The sequence below is a fragment of the Sander vitreus genome, chromosome 12 (assembly GCF_031162955.1).
Source record: "Sander vitreus isolate 19-12246 chromosome 12, sanVit1, whole genome shotgun sequence".
Taxonomy (NCBI): Eukaryota; Metazoa; Chordata; class Actinopteri; order Perciformes; family Percidae; genus Sander; species Sander vitreus.
In genome coordinates, this window is record NC_135866.1 from 23,343,822 (window position 1) to 23,366,391 (window position 22,570).

General features: G+C 40.7%; 1 protein-coding gene across 1 annotated transcript; it reads left to right on the forward strand.

The window, feature by feature from the left end:
* The first annotated feature begins 861 nt into the window (after positions 1 to 861).
* Positions 862 to 21,526, forward strand: tgm1l1 (transglutaminase 1 like 1). The gene is given in 15 exon segments (XM_078264736.1): positions 862 to 1,039; positions 7,291 to 7,518; positions 7,520 to 7,566; positions 7,734 to 7,925; positions 10,494 to 10,745; positions 13,114 to 13,232; positions 14,712 to 14,819; positions 15,269 to 15,446; positions 16,117 to 16,255; positions 16,856 to 17,048; positions 17,491 to 17,644; positions 17,933 to 18,217; positions 19,716 to 19,876; positions 20,010 to 20,146; positions 20,260 to 21,526. Coding segments are annotated over 14 exon segments (2,337 nt in total). The 5' UTR covers positions 862 to 1,039; position 7,291; the 3' UTR covers positions 20,405 to 21,526.
* Positions 21,527 to 22,570: the final 1,044 nt, after the last annotated feature.

Below are 22,570 nucleotides of genomic sequence, written 5' to 3' on the forward strand. Positions count from 1 at the left end.
ATGGTCATGCCAGTTTTTCCCTTACAAAAACATAGCCTAAATTTGGAGCTTTATTTAGCCCCCTTCCTGACAAGCTAGTATGACATGGGTACCACTGGATTCCATTACACTATGTCTTTGATTCAATACCAATATATTCCCTCTAGCTTTAGAAAGGAGCCCGCTGCCGACCCGAGAAAACATTCGGGGCTGGAGCCTCAGAAGCCATCCCCCCGTACCTGCATTTACTGTAACACTGACGGACACAGGAAGGCAGGTTTAGATACGTACTGTATCTTCAGTTTTCCCTAGGCATCATCATTACGTATCAGATATGACTTCATTATGATCTCTTGCCAAACCACAAATTACTGGTATACCTTTAGTCATCCACACTGGTTGCTCTCATTGGTTGCTGGCACTTTGGAAGAATGGAATCTATAAGTCATATTACATGGAGTAAAACATTCATCACATTTCTACCACAAGTCTAGGTAGAAATTTACAGATACACTGCTAACTCTTCTTTTTTCCTTTCACTGGTTTTATTGGGTGATCATCGCATAAGGACTCACCATACAAATTCAAACATTAAATACTTATCTTTCTGACCTCCTCTGACTGACAGCTGCCAGGTTTGGCTCCAGACTCCATCGCCCTCGTGTGTGTGTGTGTGTGTGTGTGTGTGTGTGTGTGTGTGTGTGTGTGTGTGTGTGTGTCTGTGCGTGTGTGCGTGTGCGTGTGTATGTACGTGCGTGCATACACGTGCGCACTACGCAGCACGCCCAAATCACGCTCAACGCAACAGGACCGACTGGTGGGTGTGGGAAACTTCTGTCCATACAGGGTGGGGCGGGGTCGGCTGAACTGCGAGGAAAGGGGTGTGTGTCAGCTTAAAGTACCGTGCAGGACATTCCGGGACAGGCATATAAGTATTCTGATTCAAGAACGGAGCCAGTGAAGGAAAAAAAACTTTGCAAAAGTTTGACGCTGTGAGATAATTACTCAGGACGAAGCAGAGGATTCATCGCTGATCCAGAGACGAATCCACACAGATAAAGTAAGATTTTCAGTCACTCCTACTCCAAGTATTTTTTTCTAATAATAAGAGAGATGTTAAGTGAAGTGTAAACGCGCATGACCTAACGGTTTTTTCTTTTAGACGAGAACGTCTCTTGTACGATAGAGGTTTATAGGATGATCCTCCAAAGAGAGCTCGCATCCCATAAAGACGGAAAGAGACATTTAAGCACATTTCTACCATATCAAAAATATATAGCATTATAAAAGCTGGTCTTATTCCATTTATAAGGTATTTTCTTGCCTCCAAGAAATTGGCAGAGGTGAAAAGAGTACAAAAATATTCTACTTAAGTAAAAGTACTGTTACTTTGTTGAACTTTTACTCAAGTACAAGTAAAATTACTTGTATAAAAATCTACAAAAGTAAAAAGTAGCTCATTTAAAATGTACTTAGTTACTTTTTTAACCTCCAAAAATAACATTTATATTGATTTAATATCTTATTTATACTTATTATAGGCCTGTTTGTTTGACAGATACTTGTTATGTTAAATCGCAGTCTTTTGCGATTTGATAAGGGAACAAAGCCATATTGCTTTCGATTTTAGTTTGTTTGACAGATACTTTGCCAAAGCAATGGCGCAAAACAAGTTAGAGACCTGTTATGTTAAAATTAGAAGTTTTGAAAATGTTTTTGCGTCATTATTATTATTAGAGTTTTTCCTTGTACTGTTTTTTTTTACTCAGTAACGGATGTGATTGAAAATGTAACGGAGTACAATACTTTAAACAAAACATACTTAAGTAAAAGTAAAATTACAGATTTAAAAAACTACTTCAAAAAGTACACAAATAAACTACTCAGTTACAGTAACGTGTAAAAATTGTAATTCGTTACGTTATACTTGCTTTAAAGGTCCAATATGTAATATATTTACTGTAATAAATCCAAAAATGACCCCAGTGCGTCATCAGATATTAAGGAAACATGCTAAATTGAAATACTATCTATTCTGACAACAATGCTAATTGCCAGTATTTTCTCCTTTTGAGATTTCCTTCCGTGACGGAATGTCTGTTTCTGTTTTGGCCTGTGTGTTGGTATCAACTGCCCAGTTTGACAGCCAGGCCGGGTAGCCAGATATACCTGTAAAAACATAAACCCAGCGCGCTACAGCTGTAATGTTAGTACAGCCATGGAAGCAACAAACAAACCCCGGGTAAATATTGGAGATGTATTTGAAAGATGGAGACAGCTTAGAGCCCAAAAGGACGCCAAGTTGGCTAATTTCCTCCTGAACAGGTAGCTAAGCATTAGCTTCAGGCTAATTTATCACGGCTACAAGGGACGGGCATTTTATGTAATTTCAACATTTGTGTACTCACATTGAATTATATAGAGTACCCGAGTTGGTTACTCGCAAAAACATTTGAGACAGCAAGTAAAGTGATCCCGACTCGTCCTGGCTAACGCCACCATGCTAACCCGCCTAACTGCTAACTAACTGCGGGCCACGGCTGATTACGTGTAGCCTGTTCAGCGGCCGTAGCCGACAACGGTGAGTAATTTTAAGCCAAGAAAGGGGGGCTGAGATTGTTGCCGGAATTCTAAGCCAATAAAGTGTGTTCAGTCGGGTGGAGAGGACAGCAAGGTAACGTGTTGTTTTTAACGGTTCCTACCATAATTCTAAGCCTAGGAAGTGTGTCTGTCCGGCGGGTGGAGAGGACGGCGAGGTTGTTGTGTTTTAGCAGTTCCTACCGTAATTCTAAGCCGAAAAAGTGTGTCTGTCAGTTGGGTACAGAGCTCCCTGTGAGCACAGGCTTTTATGACGGTCAATATAGCCAGCATCTAACGTTAGCTACTGTGCTGAGTGATATCTGGCTATGTGAGACAAGCGTCTAGCAACTTGTTGTGGATGCTCCGGTATAAGCCTGGCAACCAACGTTAACTTTGAGTCTGGGGAGGAGGGGGCGGGGGAGACAACTCTCTTCAGTATTTTGAATTTGTACTGCAGTAACTATTTTAAACACTAGCTGTCAGTGTTACATATTGCACCTTTAAAAAAAAAGAAGCCTTGTCCATTAAGGTATTTTCATGCCCTCAGCCTTGTTGGTTGGTGGTCCATCAGCTGCAGCTGGTTCCCTTCTCTGAGACCTTGAAGGATGTGCAGTGCATGTGATGGTATTCCAGGCTTTTACTGTGCTGTGACATTTATTTAGTTATTTACTTATTTATTTAAAGTGCTCATATTATGCTCATTTTCAGGTTCATAATTGTATTTAGAGGTTATATCAGAATAGGTTTACATGGCTTAATTTTCAAAAAACACAATATTTTTGTTGTACTGCTCCGCTTTTCACCCTTGGAGCAGTTTGTGAACAGTTTTTTTCTGTTGGAGATGGTAAGTGCCTTTGGGGTGGACTTTGGGCTTTTTCACTTTGTTAACCTATAACGTGCAAGAAATAGATATATAACACAATAAAGGAAAGGGAAAAAGCCAAAAAGCATAATATGAGCACTTTAATCAATAATTAATTGTACATCATGGGACCAATATCACCAGACAAACAAGCCTGGCCATTTAAAGCTGTTGTTGTTTGGAAACAGTGACTTGAAGTCGAAGTGCTTATCTCAGAGGCTAGTGGGCATACCAGAGGTGCCAGAAAGAAGAAATCACTTGTTTTCAAGCTTGGCTGGTGGCTGTATTATTAATCCATTTATGTGTTTGTGCATTAAAGTGTGAGGGAAGAGCAAGGCTGCCAAAAAATAGGAATAGCTTTTCATGGTTTAGGGGGTTGAGTGGCTCTAATTGGGTAATTTTAGGCCACCTAAGGTGCAGTAGTGAGATAAATGTCCTTAATTAAAGCCTGGGAAGACACAAAGAACTAACAAAACAGCCAGAAAAGCTTTTGATCGGTTGTTACATTTGAAAATAATTCATATTTGCAGTATTATTTGACCAATTATAATTGTATCTTGCTTTTTTTTATCACAAATATTAAGTCACCCATTGTCTGTGAGTGAGCAAAAGGCATGGGAGCTCAATTTTACACGATGAACTTAAATCCATTGCTCACCAAACCAAAATGTGCTGAATCCTGTCATGCTTTTCCTTTCATTTTAATTTACTGGTTACTTTTTTTAGTCAAATTAAAGATGGAAGGCAGCACAGAATAGGTCAGTGACCGTGACTTTAGATTTGGGTGGAGATCATATTGAAGTACATACAGCTGACTCAATCCATTGTGTCTGTCACAATGACTGTGAATGTTTTGTCAAATATTTAGAGGATTAGGAAACAGTTGAAGGGAGGAGAAACTCATCTGACCAGCAGATGAACTCAGGAAGTCAAGGGGTTCATAAATCAAAAGTGAGCATAGATCACATGCACACATGCACATGCACATACGCATGCACACATACACACACACACACACACACACACATACACAAACACACCCGCAGGCATGCATATTGTATACATACACATGGATATCCTCTGAGGCGCCCCTCCCTACCACCTCTTCCTCAGCTGTTTGCCCTTTGAACTGCAGCACATAACTTCGCTATCACTGCCTTTTTCCCAAAACCAGTGTGCTTAGCCTTTGCGTTTGATATGCCTGTCCCATGCAACTATTTAGCCATCAAATCAATTGAAAAGTAGCAGCACTTGATCAAAGACTCACTGCTCCTTATCTCGATGAATTAGGTACTGTAACATTCCTCAGATGGCACCGGGTGGCACCCAAGTATCAACTGTTCAGCCTCAACTTTAAGCTTTACTTTGCAAAACAAAATGTTAAAGCATAACAAAGACAACATAATGACACACATTAAGACATGCACAACATCAGCAGAAAGCATTAGCTTCAGCAGCGCTTATACAATAGTTTTCCTTGCATTACCTTCAAAGTGAAGTAGCATAATATATGCTAACTACATTACTTTTTAGGGTTACAGTTTACTTCAGAAAAATCATTGTACAGGACTGGAACTGAATAGAACGTCCACTGTGAGAGCCAATATGCTCCTATTTCAAGAGTTTAGCTAATGTTAGCGGCTCTCACCTGCTCTGTATTGGATTTGGGGTAGCCTCGCTTTGCCAGACCCTCCTCCAAAGCGCGCTGGAGGAGAGTCTGGCTACTCCATAGCATTCGGGGATGGGAGGAAAACATGCTCTGGTTTATTGGCATTTCTTTAAACCAATCACAATCGTCTTGGGCGGTGCTAAGCATCGGAGAAAAGCTGCGGTGCCACTACAAAATAGGCTTGGAAGGAACTTGTTTTGGTGGAACGTGTACGTTTAAAAGTTGTTTTAGTCATGCAACTCATCAGTTTGGACAGATGTCTAGCTAGCTGTCTGGATTTACCCTGCAGAGATCTGAGAAAAGGTTAACCATAGTCCTCATAAATCGACCAGAGTTTAAAATGCCAACACAAAGGAAGCCCAAGGCAACGGATATCCGGCCTAAATGAGTGAAATCCCGCGGATTTTCCGCCGGCAACGGAGCAATCCCGGAAGTAGAATGTCAAGGATATAGACTAGATTTGGGGTAACCCCTGGCAAAACTTGTTAGTGTTAGCCTCAGTCTTTTACCATTATGTCATGAAGGAAATCCTTTAATCTTACTGGTGCAATTATTTCTTGTTCCATATCCTTCTAAGACAACATTTATCTTCATTTACCCAGTAGCTGAGACTTCTCAATACAAATGCCCAGTTATACAGTTTAAAATTAGGGCATGCTCATCCCCCATCTGATTTTTTGTATTGAAGAGCTGACCATTTTTATACCGGGTCGCTTACCGTTCCAAATATCACTATTCTCATTATAAACTCGAACTAGGTGTTGTGCTAGCATGGGAAGTGTGAGTAGCAACAGTAACTAAGGGGGGCAGGGCTTAGCAAAGGACATTTGTATAAATGAGAATAATCACCCTATAAACCGAACATCTCATACAGCATGTTTTTACTTAAACAATGCATTTCTCCTGACTATGAGCATTACTGCAGCTCATTACAGTTTCTGGGTGTTTTACAAGAGCTAACAAAACTCCAATGGTGCTGATAAAGATTTATTTTTGCACGCAGCGCCACAGCCCTGTGTGGCTTTTTTGTTAGGATAGAGAAGTTGCAGATGGTAAGAAAAAAAGTGGGGGAAGAAGGCGATGATGATCTCCCTCCCTCTTCCTTCATTCTAGTAAACACTTTTTGCTTTCACTCTCCTAATGTTGACATTTGGTTTAACCTATGTGAACACGATTATAAAATCTGCGGCTGGGCAGGAAGGGCCGGCTTATCATTAATGTGACAGAATGGTGTAATTCCGCTGTGATTATTAATGCACTGTATGAGGGTGGGAATGTGACAGTGTGATAAATGTTATTCACGAATGATTTACAGTACTGGACACATGTGCAGTGTATGTGCACACACAGAGACATACACAAAAACTACATTGTTATGCAACAGCTGGGGTGAGGCAGATGGAATCCAGCTGCTAGTAGGAGGTATGTTAGATTGCTCAGGGAGTGTAGCCGACAAGGACGAAAGGCTGAATACCACAGAATGCTTTGAGAAAGCCTGTCGGCCGAGGAGAGTGCAGATATGTAATGGTGGAAGAAATGTAGCACATTGCCATGACCTCAACAGTCTGTCTAGTGTACTCACACTATTGTTGAACCGTCGGGCTTCTCACTTCTGCTAGTTGTTGCAGAAAGATTTGGTTTTATTTGTCCCTCTCTGACATTTCTGCTGTTTGCGGCACTCACATCATTAAAAACAATCATTTAGAAATTCAACAGCAGCATCTTTTTCAAGAAACAATGTACTAATGGCTCTGGATAAACCACAACACAGTGACACTTATGATGACTGTTTATTTTGTAGAGAGTAGTTCCAATAAAATCTGTTCACAGCAAGGTCTGGGGACCAGACGAATATTTCAAAACCTGGTCAAATGAAACCCAAACTATTTGCATTGATAGAAACAGCTAAAGCAGTGGTTCACAACCTTGGGGTCGAGACCCCCAAGTGGGACTCATAGTAAATCTGATTGTAACAAATTAATATAATGATTTGTATCTGCAATTCTATTCCTGAAATCAGTGTGAGAAAGTAAGAGGGGCAATAGGCAAAAATACCCCAAGGAATCTCACAAATGGAATGGCCATAAAAAATGTGACTGGGGGGGGGCAAAAATCGCCCCCAAGTCTTTGGGGGGAGAAATTATATTTACCAGTTTGGGCCAACATCTACATTAAGGCATTTTTCTGAAATGTCTCCTAGAATGCCAGGTGAGCGGTTAGCAGTAAGAGACACATCAGAGGTGGGGCGTTTTCCCGGAGCAGCCCCACCCACCAGGGTGGAGCTGACCATTCACAATGAGGAGGAAAAGAAACAGGAGGAGGGAGGCTGCCGTCGTTGGTTCAGGAAGATGTGTCCGTGCTGCTGTAAGCGCCAGAACAGCACCTCAAATGATGTTACAGATAAGGTGGAATATGTCAAACCCCCAGCAGCCCGCAAAGCCAAAGCCTGAGAATGGAGAAGCAAAGGAAATAGAAGGTATTTTCACTGACTTTTGGTGTCAATTTTGGTATTACATTGTAACGACTAGCTTTAGTTAAACTTGACAATTCTTGCATGTTGCACATCATGATGATCCCTACATATCCCTAGCAGCAGTGACACAGACACGTACTTAAATTTCATGTTAAACATTCCTCTCTCAGAAATAAAGTTGTCAGTGTGTTCTGTGGACCTGCTGAGCTCCAAGATGGGTCAGAACAGACAGGAGCACCACACCGACTTGTATCAGGGGGACGAGCTGATCATCCGCAGAGGTCAGACCTTCCAGATTGAGCTGGAGCTCAACAGGCCCTTCAATGCTGACAATGACAAGCTGCATCTGGACCTAAGAACAGGTAGGGAATGGATGAACAGTGTCTGTGCGTGTGTCATCATACCTTCCAACAGAATCTATGATTTAGATGATAAAGAAATATCATCAGTATGATCATTGAACTGGAACACAGCATTAGTTTGACCCTCCCAGCCTGGTAAATGCGTACTTCTTTAAACTAAAACCCCAAGTTCGTAACACAGACTTTCTGTTAGAAGTTTGAAGGCCCAATCCAAGATATTAAGATAAGAGGTGGTGTTGATGAAGGGGTACTTGAGTTCATCTGGCAGGGTTGTGGTTGTACGTCATACAATAAAAGCATTGGGAACCACTGCTCTAGAGTTACAGAAGACGTTATACAACACAGCTTTCACAAGTTTAGTACTATCCATGATGAATAAAGTGGTCTTAATGTGTAAAAATGGTGGAATGCCCCTTTTAACTAGTACGTTCTACAAGCCTGTGTGAAACTTGAGGGGAATGAACGACTTAATCGAGGCAAAGCATGGGAAATGTGGTCAAAATGCAAATTTATATCGAGCAGCAGTTTAATCATAACTACACCACATGTTTTGGATTCCACCCAACACCCCACAGTGTTTACAGCTCCCAGGCTGCAGGACACAGGATACCTCACTCTGGTATTTACAGGCCTCATACTACAACTGACCACCACACACTTGGGAATACATGGCCATTACATCACCATAGAGAAGTGATTTGCTCTCACATAATTACATGGGAAGAGTGGAGGAGAAATAGAATTGACATACATAACTATCTGAGCCATCCACATTTGACAGGCTCCCATTACCTTTGCTGGGAAAAGGTTCTAAGTGCAGCACTAAAAGCAGTGCCTTGTATCATTGTAGCTTTCTAAGACACCTAGTTGATCAACTTGGATGCTGAAAAAAGATTACAAGGTAATTTTCAATAAAGGTGAGGCCGATCCAGCAGAAAAGAGATTTGGGTTATACTTTACTTGAAGGTATCTACATAAGAGTGACATGACACTGTCATGAATGTGTCATAAACATTATAAACAAGTCATAAACGTTTATGACATGACGCTTATTTTAGTAAGTGTCGTTTTTTTTCATGACAAGTTAGGGTTAGGGTTAGGGTTCACGTGTCATGACTGTGTCATGGCAGTGTCATGTGTTCATGACAGTGTCATGTCACTCATATGTAGATACCTTCAAGTAAAGTGTTACCGAGATTTGTTTATCATTGATATCCTTTTGAACATGTCCTCAGAGGTAAAAAAGGAAGTCCAGGCTGCGGTTGGATGGAGAACAATGCTTTCTAGATGAACTCTATTATCGCTTCAGCAAATGCAGCTAAAGCCCAGCAGGCTGCCACAGGGCAAATAGCTTAGAAGAAAGCATCCAAAAAGTCTTAATCCGGCTAATGATGGGATGAATTTGTTAGCCTTAAGCAAAAACATCAAGCCAAGTAAAAGGGAACATCCAAGCTAACAAATATCACAAATTGTTTTGGCTTTCTGCAGAGATGTGTGCATATGGGCAGTGTGGGAGCTTCTCCAGACCTTGTTTACTCAAACAAGCTATGCACAGCCGGGCTGTGACATATGTGGTTAACAGTTTGTTTTGTTTGTGTTATCCACTGTGGGAACAGCCTACCAATTACTGTGACGTGAATAGTCAAGGTTACTCCGATGTTGCAATGAAGTCCTTCCACCGCCTTTTTCTGCAATCTGAATTTTAATCAAAATTATCAAGGATAACTGAAAATCAAAGGAATGGAAAAGCACTTTGTCAAACTGCAGAACTTGAATTTTCACTTGCACATATAAAGCAAAATGTTATTCAAAAATACGTTGAATGCACAAACACAACATGTACAAATGTATGTGCATAAACACACATATACATACACTTTCTTTAGAACATATTGTAGCAGACGAACTGTTACACTATTGGGTGTTTTTCATTTTGGTCATCCTTGGAGCATCCATTTGTGTTGTTTCCCCCCCCTGAAAGGCATTCATCATTTTTCACATACAATGTTTTGCTAGGTATTTTAATAGCTCTAGTGGTTCACAGCAAATCAGTTGCATACAGTTAACCTTAATCTTGGCAGTTTGGGAAATATGTTTATTGGGTTTAGCTAAGCTTAGCTTAGCACAAAGACAATAGCAGTGGGAAACACCTAGTCTGAAAAGTCACTAGAATTCCACTTTTATACCGCCTAAACAAACGAGATATAACTCATTAATTAGTGAGCTTTAGAGGTGCCAGTAAGCGATTTATAAGCTAGCTAGCTAGCTGTTTTCCCCCCGGTTTACAGTCTTTGTGCTCAGTGAAACAACAGTGTCATGGCTTTAATTTTATATTTAACAAACTTCTTATTCAAGTATCCATAAGAAAATAAAATAAAAAGTATTCCCTTCAATGGGTAGACATTTGCACATAAATTCACAGACCATATTGTACAGTACCACCTGAAAGCATTAGCATAAATGCATTGTAATACACCAGGCTTTTGTTCATTAGGATTGTTTCCTTTATTTATTCTTTAATGTAGCATTCTGCTACAACATGACTCAAATATAACCTGTGTGCTGTAGGTCCCCTGCCCATGGTGTCCAAAGGCACCCACATCATCGTCCCACTGGTGGATCACCTGGAGGATGAACGCTGGGAGGCCAAGATTGTAGAGAAGAACATCAACAAGATCAAGCTGTCCGTCAACTCGCCAGCCAGTGCTGTGATTGGCCTGTATGGGGTCACGGTGACAACTAGCTCTTCAAAGGATGAGCCGGCAACTGCTCACAACTCCAGCAAGAACATTGTCATGCTCTTCAACCCTTGGTGTGAAGGTAAGATTGGCAGTGGGTGTGGATGGGGGCAGAGGGTTTACAAAGAAGGAGGGTAGGAGTGTGGAAGAGAGGAAGGAAAGAAGACGAGTCATAGGTGAGAAGAGGAGAGAAATGTAAGAAGAAAAGACAGAAAGTGTTACATAACATTTCTAGAATGACTTATTATTTGCTTACTTCTAAGTAAAAAGTCAATATTCTTCTAGTCTGATACGGCCCAATTACTGGGGAAAGTGTTCCCAGAACATAGCTGCTGTATTACGAATAGCATCAGTATTCTGATAGCAAGTACTGGCACAAAGTAGATGTTTAATATGTGAGAGGAGACCTGATATAATGTAACACATGGTGGAGAAAGGCCAACTTAATCCACAAGCGTGTTCCTGTCCATCAAAAAGCTACAGCGTGACCCTGTGTGTAACTATGAGAGTTATATAACTCCACTGGCTAAGATTCAAGACACACTTAGTTATACCACTTAAGCACCAGGAGAAGGTAGAGGAACATGATTCTTTTCACAGATGATCTGTCTCATGTACTACTGTCAGGATATAGTGACATTTCCCGCAAATATGACAAAAACTTATTTTTATAAAAGTTACTAACTGCAGCTTTAATATGGCTAACATATTAGCAAACTGATGCCTATTTACACACCCAGCAGAGCAACATTAGCATTTGGGGGAAGTGTTTCTGGCGACCTGTCGAATGTCATATTCACTTTCCTTTTAGCACTGGGGCCTGTTTCACAAATATAGACTTTTGCTTAGTTAGAACTAATAGTCAGACTTCAGATACATGTCTAAATTCATCCGTTGCACAGAGTTTCTAGTTCTACTATAAGTAGGTCAAATTTTCCGGGTTTGTTTTGCCATTATGTTGGTATAAAAAAAAAAGAAAAAAAAGGCAGTCCTATTTTTTTCATTTTTATTAAGAATACTTATTATTCTCTTCTTCACTTAATAAAGCCTTAGGAAATGAGGTCCATTGTTTATTCTGCTGGGATCAGTTTCCTGAGCACTACAAATTTATCCGCACAGGATATTTGACAAAAAGAAATGTATTTGCAACAAACTGTGGTTTGATAAAAAAATCAAATGTCTGTTTTTCATTATGGCGTGCCTGCTTTTGGCAGCAAGCCCAATCTACTTTTCCCTCTTTCAATCTTTTCTTCCCGAGACCAATCTCTCCCTCACGCTCATAAAGTTAAAAATCCTACAATTACTGTATAAAAACGCCATGGGGCGAGCTCACAGTAATCCTGCAGCTGGTGACAACCTGTCCTCTCCCTCGCTTTTACTGCCACCATGTGTATTTCCTGCCTTTATATGCCTCTCCCACCCAGTTGCGCTTCCAACTTCTTATCTGTTGACCCGATCCTCACTCTTATTGCTCCACTGCTCTGTTTTCTGTCCTCCTGCTTCTTCATATCACCCTGTGTGTGTGTGTGTGTGTGTGTGTGTGTGTGTGTGTGTGTGTGTGTGTGTGTGTGTGTGTGCGCGTGTCTGTTTGTCTGTTTTCCCTACATTGCAGAAATATTCAGTAAGAAGAAGTGAAACCCATAATTATCACAGCTGCCAGATGCTTTCAGCCTCAGACTTTCTCCTGTAAAATCTCAAGACACTCTGTTACGCTCCACTCTCCCTTACTCCCTCCCCCCTTTCTCTCCCAAGCATATCTTCCCCTCTTTCTCTCATTCGTCCCTCATGATTGTGAAACCTCTTCCTCCCAGTAGATTTTTTCTCATGTACATCTTGAATACTCTGATACTTTTACTGCTTTCTCTCTCTCTCTCTCTCTCTCTCTCTCTCTCTCTCTCTCTCTCTCTCTCTTTCTTTCTTTTTGTCACATTCCTTTACCTCACCCACTGATAATTACGGTGGCAACAGTGAGAGCTATGGAAAAACAAAGACACTTATTTGTGATGTTGATGTTAGGGGTGCACACCCAAGTCTGCAGGGCTGATGTCACTCAGAACAGACTGTCTCCCACAAATGAATGTGGGCCCGACTGCAAGGTCCATGGAGTCATTGTGTTTCCTAACTACTTCCTGGCTTTGATGATTCTTTCACATTCTTAAGGGGTTTAGTCACTGAAGAGGTGATTAAAGCATGGATTCGTAACATTCACAAACAGAGAGGATGCCAAATTCTTGATTATAATCTATATCATTAAAACAAATCCTACATTTCTACAAAGAAAGTGTTTCCTTGTATTTCCTGTCAAGGCTAGTTTAATAGGATCAACTGTAGTTGTATGTAAAAGTAATGAAAACTGATTACACAGAATGTAAAACTGTTCCCTCAATGCTATATTGTCAGTATTATATAACGCCAGATTACTGTGATATAATGGTGTCATGTCTTTTCAGAGGACGTGGTGTTCCTGGATGACGAGGAGGAGAGGAAGGAGTACGTTCTGAATGACATCGGGAGGATTTATTATGGCACAGAGAAACAAATAGGTGCCCGCACATGGAACTTTGGGCAGGTACGGACTGGATAGTGCTGAACGCTTATGGTTTTGAATAATCATTACATCACTGTCTGTGGCACTCTGCCCATTTGTCCCCTATTAAGGATGTAAATCTTTAAAACAGTGTCACGACTATATAGTTTTATTCTTAAAAAATACTAAGTCATTTTCTAAATCAGCTGGGCACTGTTGTTTTTATTAAATGTTTCTCAAACAGGAGTAAACAGTGTCTGTTTGTTGGGGACTATTTGCAGCTGCAGAATAACACACATTTGGTATATGGTTATAAATAAAAGTTGGAATTTGGGATTGAAACATTGAACATTTATGAGTTTTTAATAGTTTTTGGACATCAATTGACTTCCATCCAGCATGCTCCACAGGCAAAGGTTTAGCTCTGAATCCACCATGGATTGATTTTCTATGACACAGGGGAATACGATGTACATCAGACCTTAGATACACAGGCAATACTTGTCAGCAGGATCAATTCATTGTTGGCTTCTCCTAGGATTTGTTAACAATAAGAAAAGCATAGAATATAAACCTAGTATCCTGTAATTGTGAATCTTACAGGATACCTTGCTGAAAACAAATGAGACAGCGGCCAACTATAACGACCCAAAACCTCTATTTTACTTTAGTAATATTGTTAGGTCCAGGCGTCTCAAAATGAATCTTTTGCAAACATCACATTCCTGTTGTAAGATGTGTATTGGCACCAGTCCATTCTCATGTCAAGTTTTTTCTTTGGCTTTGCAAATGCAAAGTTGCACAAGGCGGCTTTCAGTTAGGTTTCAGTAGCCTTATCAGTCTTCCACCAGATGCCATTGTCAATTTTATTTCCATTGTGCTGAAAGAACCGCACCATGTTCCAGTTCTGTGCCAGAACACAGTCCAGTTTTTGAATAACAAAAAAAAGATTAACTTAACTTCGTGCTAGGCACCGTTGGGCCTAGCACTTTCGTGTTCGGGCTCTAATAATTACTTTATTTATATAGCGCCTTTCATGAAACCCGAAGGACACGTTACAGAATTTCTGTGGCTAAGCTAAGGGAGGTTGTAGGCTGTGGTAAACAGGTGGTGTTTCAGGAGTTTTTTTTTTTTTTGAAATGTCCAGGGATGTAGCATTTCGGATATCTGCACGGAGGGTGTTCCAGAGGGATGGGGCTGCAACACTAAAGGCTCTGTGTCCAAAGGTACAGAGTCTGGTGTGGGGAATGGAGAGCAGGCCAGGGTCTGAGGACTGCAGGTTTCGGGGTGGGGTATATGGATGGAGGAGGTCGGAGAGGTACTGTGGGGCCAGGGCATGGAGGGATTTGTAGGTGAGAAGGAGGATTTTATATTTGATGCAGGACTTAAATGGGAGCCAGTGAAGGTGGATGAGGGTTGGGGTGATGTGCTGCCAGGTCTTGGTGTGGGTGAGGACCCTGGCGTTTGAATGAACTACTTTTCTTTGCTGAGGATCTGCATTTTTTTTTTTTCTGGCTGTAGTTTCATGAGGGAATCCTGGAAGCATGTCTGTTTATCCTGGAGAAGAGTGACATGCCGCCATCTGGTCGAGGGGATCCTGTCAATGTGGTTAGAGTCATATCTGCCATGGTAAGTTCAGATTTATATTAACATCCTACTATCTCTGGATATTAGAAATACTTAGGACATGAGTCCAAGTCCCCCAATGCTTATATTTGATTTTATTCAGTTAACTTTTCAATTTATTTCTGTGAATATTGTTTATTAACATGATATGCTGTTCCTATCTCCACCACACTGCCAGGAATAAAATTGTGGCAGTTAAATATACTGTATAGGACATACACGTAGTCAAATTTAAATATATTAATTATATACGTTCTGCCAAAAGCTTATGAAATACCCTCCATGTGTTTAAAACATAAATTGTAGTTTTCAGGAACAATGCAGAGCACATGACCCCAGTGTCTCCATTAGTAGCTATGGCTCTAATCATGTCCTGCTTGTTAAAATTATCATTTTAATTAGTGAATGAGAGCAGTCATTTGTAATTGACTGTGTCACCATCCTCTCTTCAGATAAACGCTCAGGATGACTTTGGGGTTCTGGTGGGGAACTGGTCTGGGGATTACTCTGATGGAGTCTCTCCGTCAGCGTGGAGCAGCAGCGTGGAGATCCTGAGGAAGTACCTCTCCTCCAACGGAACGCCTGTGTCATATGGACAGTGTTGGGTGTTCTCTGGGATCACTACAACAGGTGAGCAACACTAAAACAGAGAGAGCATGTGACGGTGTGTGTGAGAGGAATATGTGTTTATGTGGAGACAGGTTGGAACTCAGAGGATGGAAAGCTATACTTTATGGTAGAGGCGTGTGAAGAGACTGCTCTGAATATATGTGTGTGTGTGTGTGTGTGTGTGTGTGTGTGTGTGTGTGTGTGTGTGTGTGTGTGTGTGTGTGTGTGTGCACGCGCTGTGCGTGTGTATGTGCGCGCTGTGCGTGTGTATGTGCATGTGCGAATGCCACAAAGTTCCCAATGTTCATGTAAATTGGATTTACAGTCTATCAGGCCATTTTCATTAGCCTTTACTGCTCTATATCAGAATACTTCATTCATTGTGCATGCATGCAGGGTGGTAGCTAGCTGACCTTAGCACCTGATAGCAAGCCGTAGCTCATATACACCCTAAATACCTGGCATTGGCATTCCTGTCATACCTCCTACTTTTGTTACCGATAGAGCCACGTGTTGCTTTCAGTCAGCCGGGATAATAAAGTTCCATGCAACCATGCAAATGCCATCATACTGTAGTAGAAATGTCTGAAGTCATTATGCTCAAGTCTTAGCATCTGGGAACATAATTAATTTATCAAATGACCTCGTAAATTGAGTTTTAATGAATCTCTCTGTCTGTCTTTGTTGCCAGTGCTGCGGTGTCTTGGCATACCCGCCCGCAGTGTAACCAATTTCCAGTCAGCTCATGATACTGATGTATCCCTCACCACAGATGTGTATTTCGATGAGAACATGAAGCTGATCGACTACCTCAATAGTGACTCTGTGTGGTAAGATGTGTAACTTTACATGGCCAGGACACCATGCAAGGAAAATTGCCTGCTGCTAAATCCATACCTTAGGAATGCGCCATATATTTAGATCTGCTCCGAAAGCAGTCCCCTGTAACTTGACACCTCAGAGACATCATGCCTGTTTAATATCATAGTATTGTAACACATAGTAACACAAATCTGAAACTAAGATGCCCTCTAAAAAGTTTGAATGAAGAATATGCTATGTAATCTTTACGGAATAGTTCAAGTTCAGTTCAGTTTTGGGAAATATTCATAATTGTTTACTTGCTGAGAGGTAGATGAGAAGATTGATACCACTCTTGTATTTGTCTGTTAGATATGAAGCTAAGCCTGGAAACAGTTAGCTTACCTTAGTTTAGCTAGCCTGGCTTTGTCCAAAAGTAACAAAATCCGACCACCAGCACCTCTAAAGCTCACTTTATATCTTGTACAAAAGCGTGTGTAGGAATGTGGACAGAGCCATGGTAGCTGTTTCCCCCCTATTTCCATCTGCCTTTATGCTAAGCTATCTAACTCTGTTTAATGTCTAATATTACTTTAAATAGGCCCTTAATATAACATAATCCCATGTAGGAACTTCCACGTGTGGAATGACTGCTGGATGGCGAGACCAGACCTGCCCCCTGGTCTTGGAGGCTGGCAGGCTGTTGACTCTACTCCCCAGGAAACGAGCCAGGGCACCTTCCGCTGCGGCCCGGCCTCTGTCAATGCCATCCGCTCTGGCCAGGTCTACCTCAAACACGACACGCCATTTGTCTTCGCTGAGGTAAGTGCCAGAAATTGGCAGGTGCACGTTGTTCTTTAGTTCTCTTGAGGTTCATTTTGATGCATTACCGAAGTGAGAGCAAGCTTGTCAAACTAAATTGCAGGCATAGAGGGTTTAAAAAGGTGGTCTTTGGAGCTGGAATAACTATAATCAGGCATGAATTGTGAAACCTTTAGATTTAATATATATCATTTTGTGCTTCTCTAGCAGCATGCATTCTTTTCGAATAGGGACTACTTTCTTGGATCCCTGTCTCTCGCTAGATCAAAAACAGAACACACTTGTGTTATTCAACGCAGAATAACAAAGGCAGAATATCTACCCTGTCCACTTGTACGAATCAAAGATTAAACATAAATAAGACTGATGCACACCTTGGTTCAACTTCATCATCAGTATGAAAGGAAAACTTCTCATGTACTTGTTGGTATTTTTCTATCAGGTCAACAGTGATAAGATCTACTGGCAGAGGAACCTGGACGGTACTTTCCGCCAGATCCAAAGTGAGAAGAAAGCTGTCGGCCACTGCATCAGTACTAAAGCAGTGGGCTCTGACGAGCGGGCAGACATCACACACCTGTACAAACACCAAGAAGGTACTGGCAAGCATATTATACTTTGCTTATTGCATTTCTACCCCAGATTAATGTTCCAGAATCAGACAGAATTATTTTGAAACTACCTGGAGAAATCTTAAAAGGTAATGATTCAATACTTTCTCGCTGCATAGATCATTTCACTGTAGCTTCCCCTCATCTGACCCCTCAACTGTTCGCCTGCGCTTCACAATATTAAAATACGTGTCATATCTCTTGTATCTGTCAATAAATCCTAAAACATCAGACAGGATGAGGTGCACTTACATTCTCCTGCATCTGTATCAGGTTCGGAAGAGGAACGCATCGCTGTGGAGACTGCCAGTCGCTATGGCAGCAAGCCAGATGTCTACTCCTCGGCCATAGCAGAGGATGTGTGCATGGAGGTAAAGATGGAGGGCGAGGGGCCCAGGATGGGTGCTGACGCCCAGCTGAGCATCCTGGTGAAGAACCTGAGCTCACAGCCTCGTAGGACCACTCTGCACAGCCAGGTGGCTGTCATGTACTACACGGGTGTGCTGAAGGGAACTATTAAGAAGGAGCAGATGCATGTGGAGCTTTTGCCCAATGAAGGTAGGCTTTCCACTAAGCTTTAAAGCTGCTATAATCAATATTTTTAAACCAATCAGACTTTATTTATGTAGCACTTTTCATACAAAGTACATGTAAATGTAGCATAAAAGTGCTTCATACAACCTCCCCCACACACACACACACACACACACACACACACACACACACACACACACACACACACACACACACACACACACACACACACACACACACACACACACACACAATTTAATTCATTAAAAACAGGAACCGAGCTGAACCCAGCTGAGAAAACACCAGAGGCATGACACTTAAAAACCAAAAGATACTTAAATATATAAATAAATTAAAGCTCTAAACAGTGGCACATAAACTGTAGATTGTTAAAAACAATCCATAAAATACAGATACATAAATAAGTAGAATAAAAACAACTAACTAACTAAAACAAACTACATATAAATACATAAATCAATAGACCATAAAAGACCACTGCCAGAAAACCTGAGGGTCCAAGAGGGTTCATAAGATAAACTTACAATGACTTAAATGGCCACATGTATGTAAAAGAGGTCGCTCCCGGTGACAAACTTCAACTTTGCAGGTTCCCTCAGCTCTACAGAAGCGTCTTTCAAGTCATTGTTTTGGTTTAAAGGCCTGCAACTTTACTGTTTTGATTCACTCTCACTGCTCTCATCAGCAGCAGGTTGATATTTTGTAGCAAAAAAAGCTTTAAAAAAATAATGTACAATATCAGTCAATAATCAAACAGCAGACAGACAAAGTTAACAACTAGCTGGTTATTATTCCATAGGAGTGGGTGGAGACCAAACCAGAGCTAAAAGGAGAGTGATTAATGCTAATGCTATTCCGTATCTATTAAGCAACTGTTTGCTAACTTTGTCATAGCAACGCAAAAGGCGATAGTAGCTCAGTGTGGTGTTTACTGCTTGTTTCTGTTGCCCCCAAGTGGCCTAAAAATGTGTTAATTCAGGGTTAAAACAAGCTTATGTATCTTGTTGAACAGCGACCACTGTGGCCACAACTGGGTGTTACATATCAGTGTCTATCTAAAGTTTGCTCACAGTAGCCACCATGAGCAACACATCATACAAGACCCAAAACAGCTGCAGCAGCAAAACCCCTGACAATATTGAATTTGGTTATGTTTTATTGCCCATGACTTTTCATTTGTAAGGGGAAGAATGTGTTGTCTCTTGTTTCAGAAGTGAATACAGTATTCTTGCTTTAATGCAATTGAATGCACTGGAACAGCCAGGGGAGCTTTGCTAATAAGCAACTGTGGATTTAACAAAGAAGTTATGTTAATTAGTGAGCTTTGAAAGTGCCAGTAGGGGAATTTTGTTACCTTTGGAGAGAGCCAGGCTTGCTGTTTCCCCGTTTCCAGTCTTTATGCGAAGCTAATAAGCTAATAATACAAAAGACAGTAAAACTTGCATAGTGAAAATGGTGAATGCTGAGCCCAGACCCTTTTCTGTACCTCTTCACCACACAGAAAAGACCATTGAGTGGGTGCTGCCCTACCAACAGTACCAAAACCAGCTGGTGGATCAGGCAGCTCTGATGCTGACCCTGTCTGGAAGAGTCAGTGAGACCCAGCAAGTATTAGCCAACCAGACCTCCTTCAGGCTCCGCACACCTGACCTCAAAATCACGGTAGGTTTTTGATTTTCTGTAGACTTTTAGGATTGCTTCTAGTATAGAACATTATTCACTCTGGAACAAAGGAAAATTATAGGCAAATGTTTTGTTCACGCCTCCTGACTCATTTTGAATTACCCTCTGGCAGCCTTTGGGAGATGCTTTTGTTGGTAAGGAGATGGCAGCAAAGATTACCTTCACCAACCCCCTGCCACGTATGCTAAAGGGAGTGGTGTTCAGAGTGGAGGGCCTGGGTCTGCAGAAGGGCCATGAAGTGGTTGTTGGGTAAAAACATTGAATATCTGCTTCTCTTTTGACTCCTTATCTCTTTCACCCACACATTACCCCAACAATTTCTTCTCTATACTAATACTCCACTACTCCTTTTTCCCTTTCAGTGATGTAGGCGGCCACTCTACAGTGACACTGACAGAGCACTTCATCCCCACCCAGCCCGGACCCAGAAAGCTGGTGGCATCTCTCGACTGTAAACAGCTCACGCAAGTGCACGGAGTGGCTGATATTGTCGTTCTTGAGCAATGAGGGGCAACATCACTTCCTATCCTATTACTTTTTACTCATAAAGTATGAACTGAGAGCCTTTAACTATATGAAAAGTGTGTTACCTTCCTGTATCTTAAACTATCTTGTTTATTTTGTACTACTGCAAAAATGCTTTGATATTTTTAAAACTATGAATAGACAATTAGCAACTGTAGCATTATCAGTATTACTTTTTTTTCAACTTAAAATAATATAAATTCACACTTCTGCCTTGCTCTTAGATGTCTAAACTGTGGTGATATATGCAGCAGGGTTTAAATACATTAACAGCAAATACAGTGCTGTAATTAACAAGCATATGTATATTGAAGTTACAAAACTGTCAGATTACACAGACTGTTCTAACACTAGTGCGTTTTAAGACACTGACCAAAGCATGTGGAGGTACAGAATGTCAGGTCATGGTTATTGCGTGATAATGTAAATATTGTGTGTGTATTATTCCTATAGCTTGTCATAGGATGAAAAGTATGTGAAAAGTGTTGTCAGACAAAATGAACCTCACATGGCTTACATGAAGGAAGGGTACTGTGCGATGTTTTTTAAAGGGAATGATGTTGAAATTGGCCTTGATATTTTGCAAAGGGCAAATTATTATAATTCCCCATGTGTTTTGGTCACATTTGACTGAAAAATGTGTAATTATTGTTGAAAAGATGAAGTAATTTATTCCGTACCAATTAATTAATGATGTAGATTTCCAAAAAGTAAAATCTACAAGGACATTGCTAAAAGGTTATTTTAATCACTAGATAAAACGCAAATAATGCTTCCTTGATTTTGAAAACGAACAAGTTACCATTCATAAAACTCTTTATTTTCAGAATGCAAAGCTAAAAGTTTCCTTAGAAAGAATTCTACCAGATGTTGCTCTGTGTGTGATTATCCATCATGTTTGTGTATAATAACACTGTAGTCAGTTTTACAGTATATTGCAACTTGCCTTAACTTGCCTTAGCTTTACCTGGTTCCCGTCATTTTAATGTGAACACTCAAAGTACAATGTGAAGGAAAGTTTTTTTAACATACCAATATTTATCTACCATATCTACCTGTGGAATTGTATGTTGTGATGGTAATAAACCTTACACTGAAATAATGGCCTGACTCCTATCTCCGTATATCATTAGACAAGTCTTTACTGGATCAGTCTGGATCAAGTACAAGTACATTTCCAGGATAACTGCTTGACGTCCCTCACCTTCTGTGTGTGTTGCCATTCTCAAACTTGGGAAACAACAACAAACTTCGAGCTAGCAAGCCACACGCTGAAAATGGCAAGTTTTGAAGAAAATGTTGATCGTGCAACAAGGCAGGCCTGCTTGGTTCTTTCAGGGAATGATTGTAAAGATTTATCAAAGAACATGTCTACAGCATTTACTATCTAACTGGGATGTTTTGGGACCTGGATGAAGTACACACGGCGATACACTTTAACCATCAACGTTTCATTTCTGCAATCAACCATTTTTCATTTGGGAAAAAAGTGTGTTGCATGAGGGATGATTTGCTGTATAGTGACTCGTTTCAACTGTAACATGAATCAGGGGACGCACCTTTGCTGCCTTTCATCATTCAAGATATGTTGCACAATGCAGTGATGTAGTCTCTCTTTTGACTGACTAGCTGCAGTCTCTAGACATGCTTGGGAAGACGGGCAGCGGTGGAGTCTAACAAAGTTATATAATAAAATGTATATAAGACAAGGCCATTCTGCTGCCTAATGAGTACATTTACTTGTAATGATTTAAGTAAATTTTGTTGAAAACACTTCTGTACTGTTGCTTTTTGCTTATTTATGTACTTGGAGTAGTTGGTATTTTTTTATTCTAGTATTTTTAATTTTGCTTAAAAACCTCTTGTAGTCATCATGTCTGTCCGGGTCAAATTGATCACTTTTAAGTGGATAATTATTATAACCAAATAGTTTTTCTGTATTTCTTATGCAGCGCACCATCTAACATTTGCATATGTATTACATTATTATAAAGTAATGAAACGGACAGCTTCCGATTTACTGAATTGTATTGACTGTTTTGACAGTACAGCTGTTTCATGCGCTGTTGAAATGACCAAATCAAATTACTGTACTGTGTATAGTTAAAATACATTATAATAGAGTACTGTTTATAAAATATAGCTTAC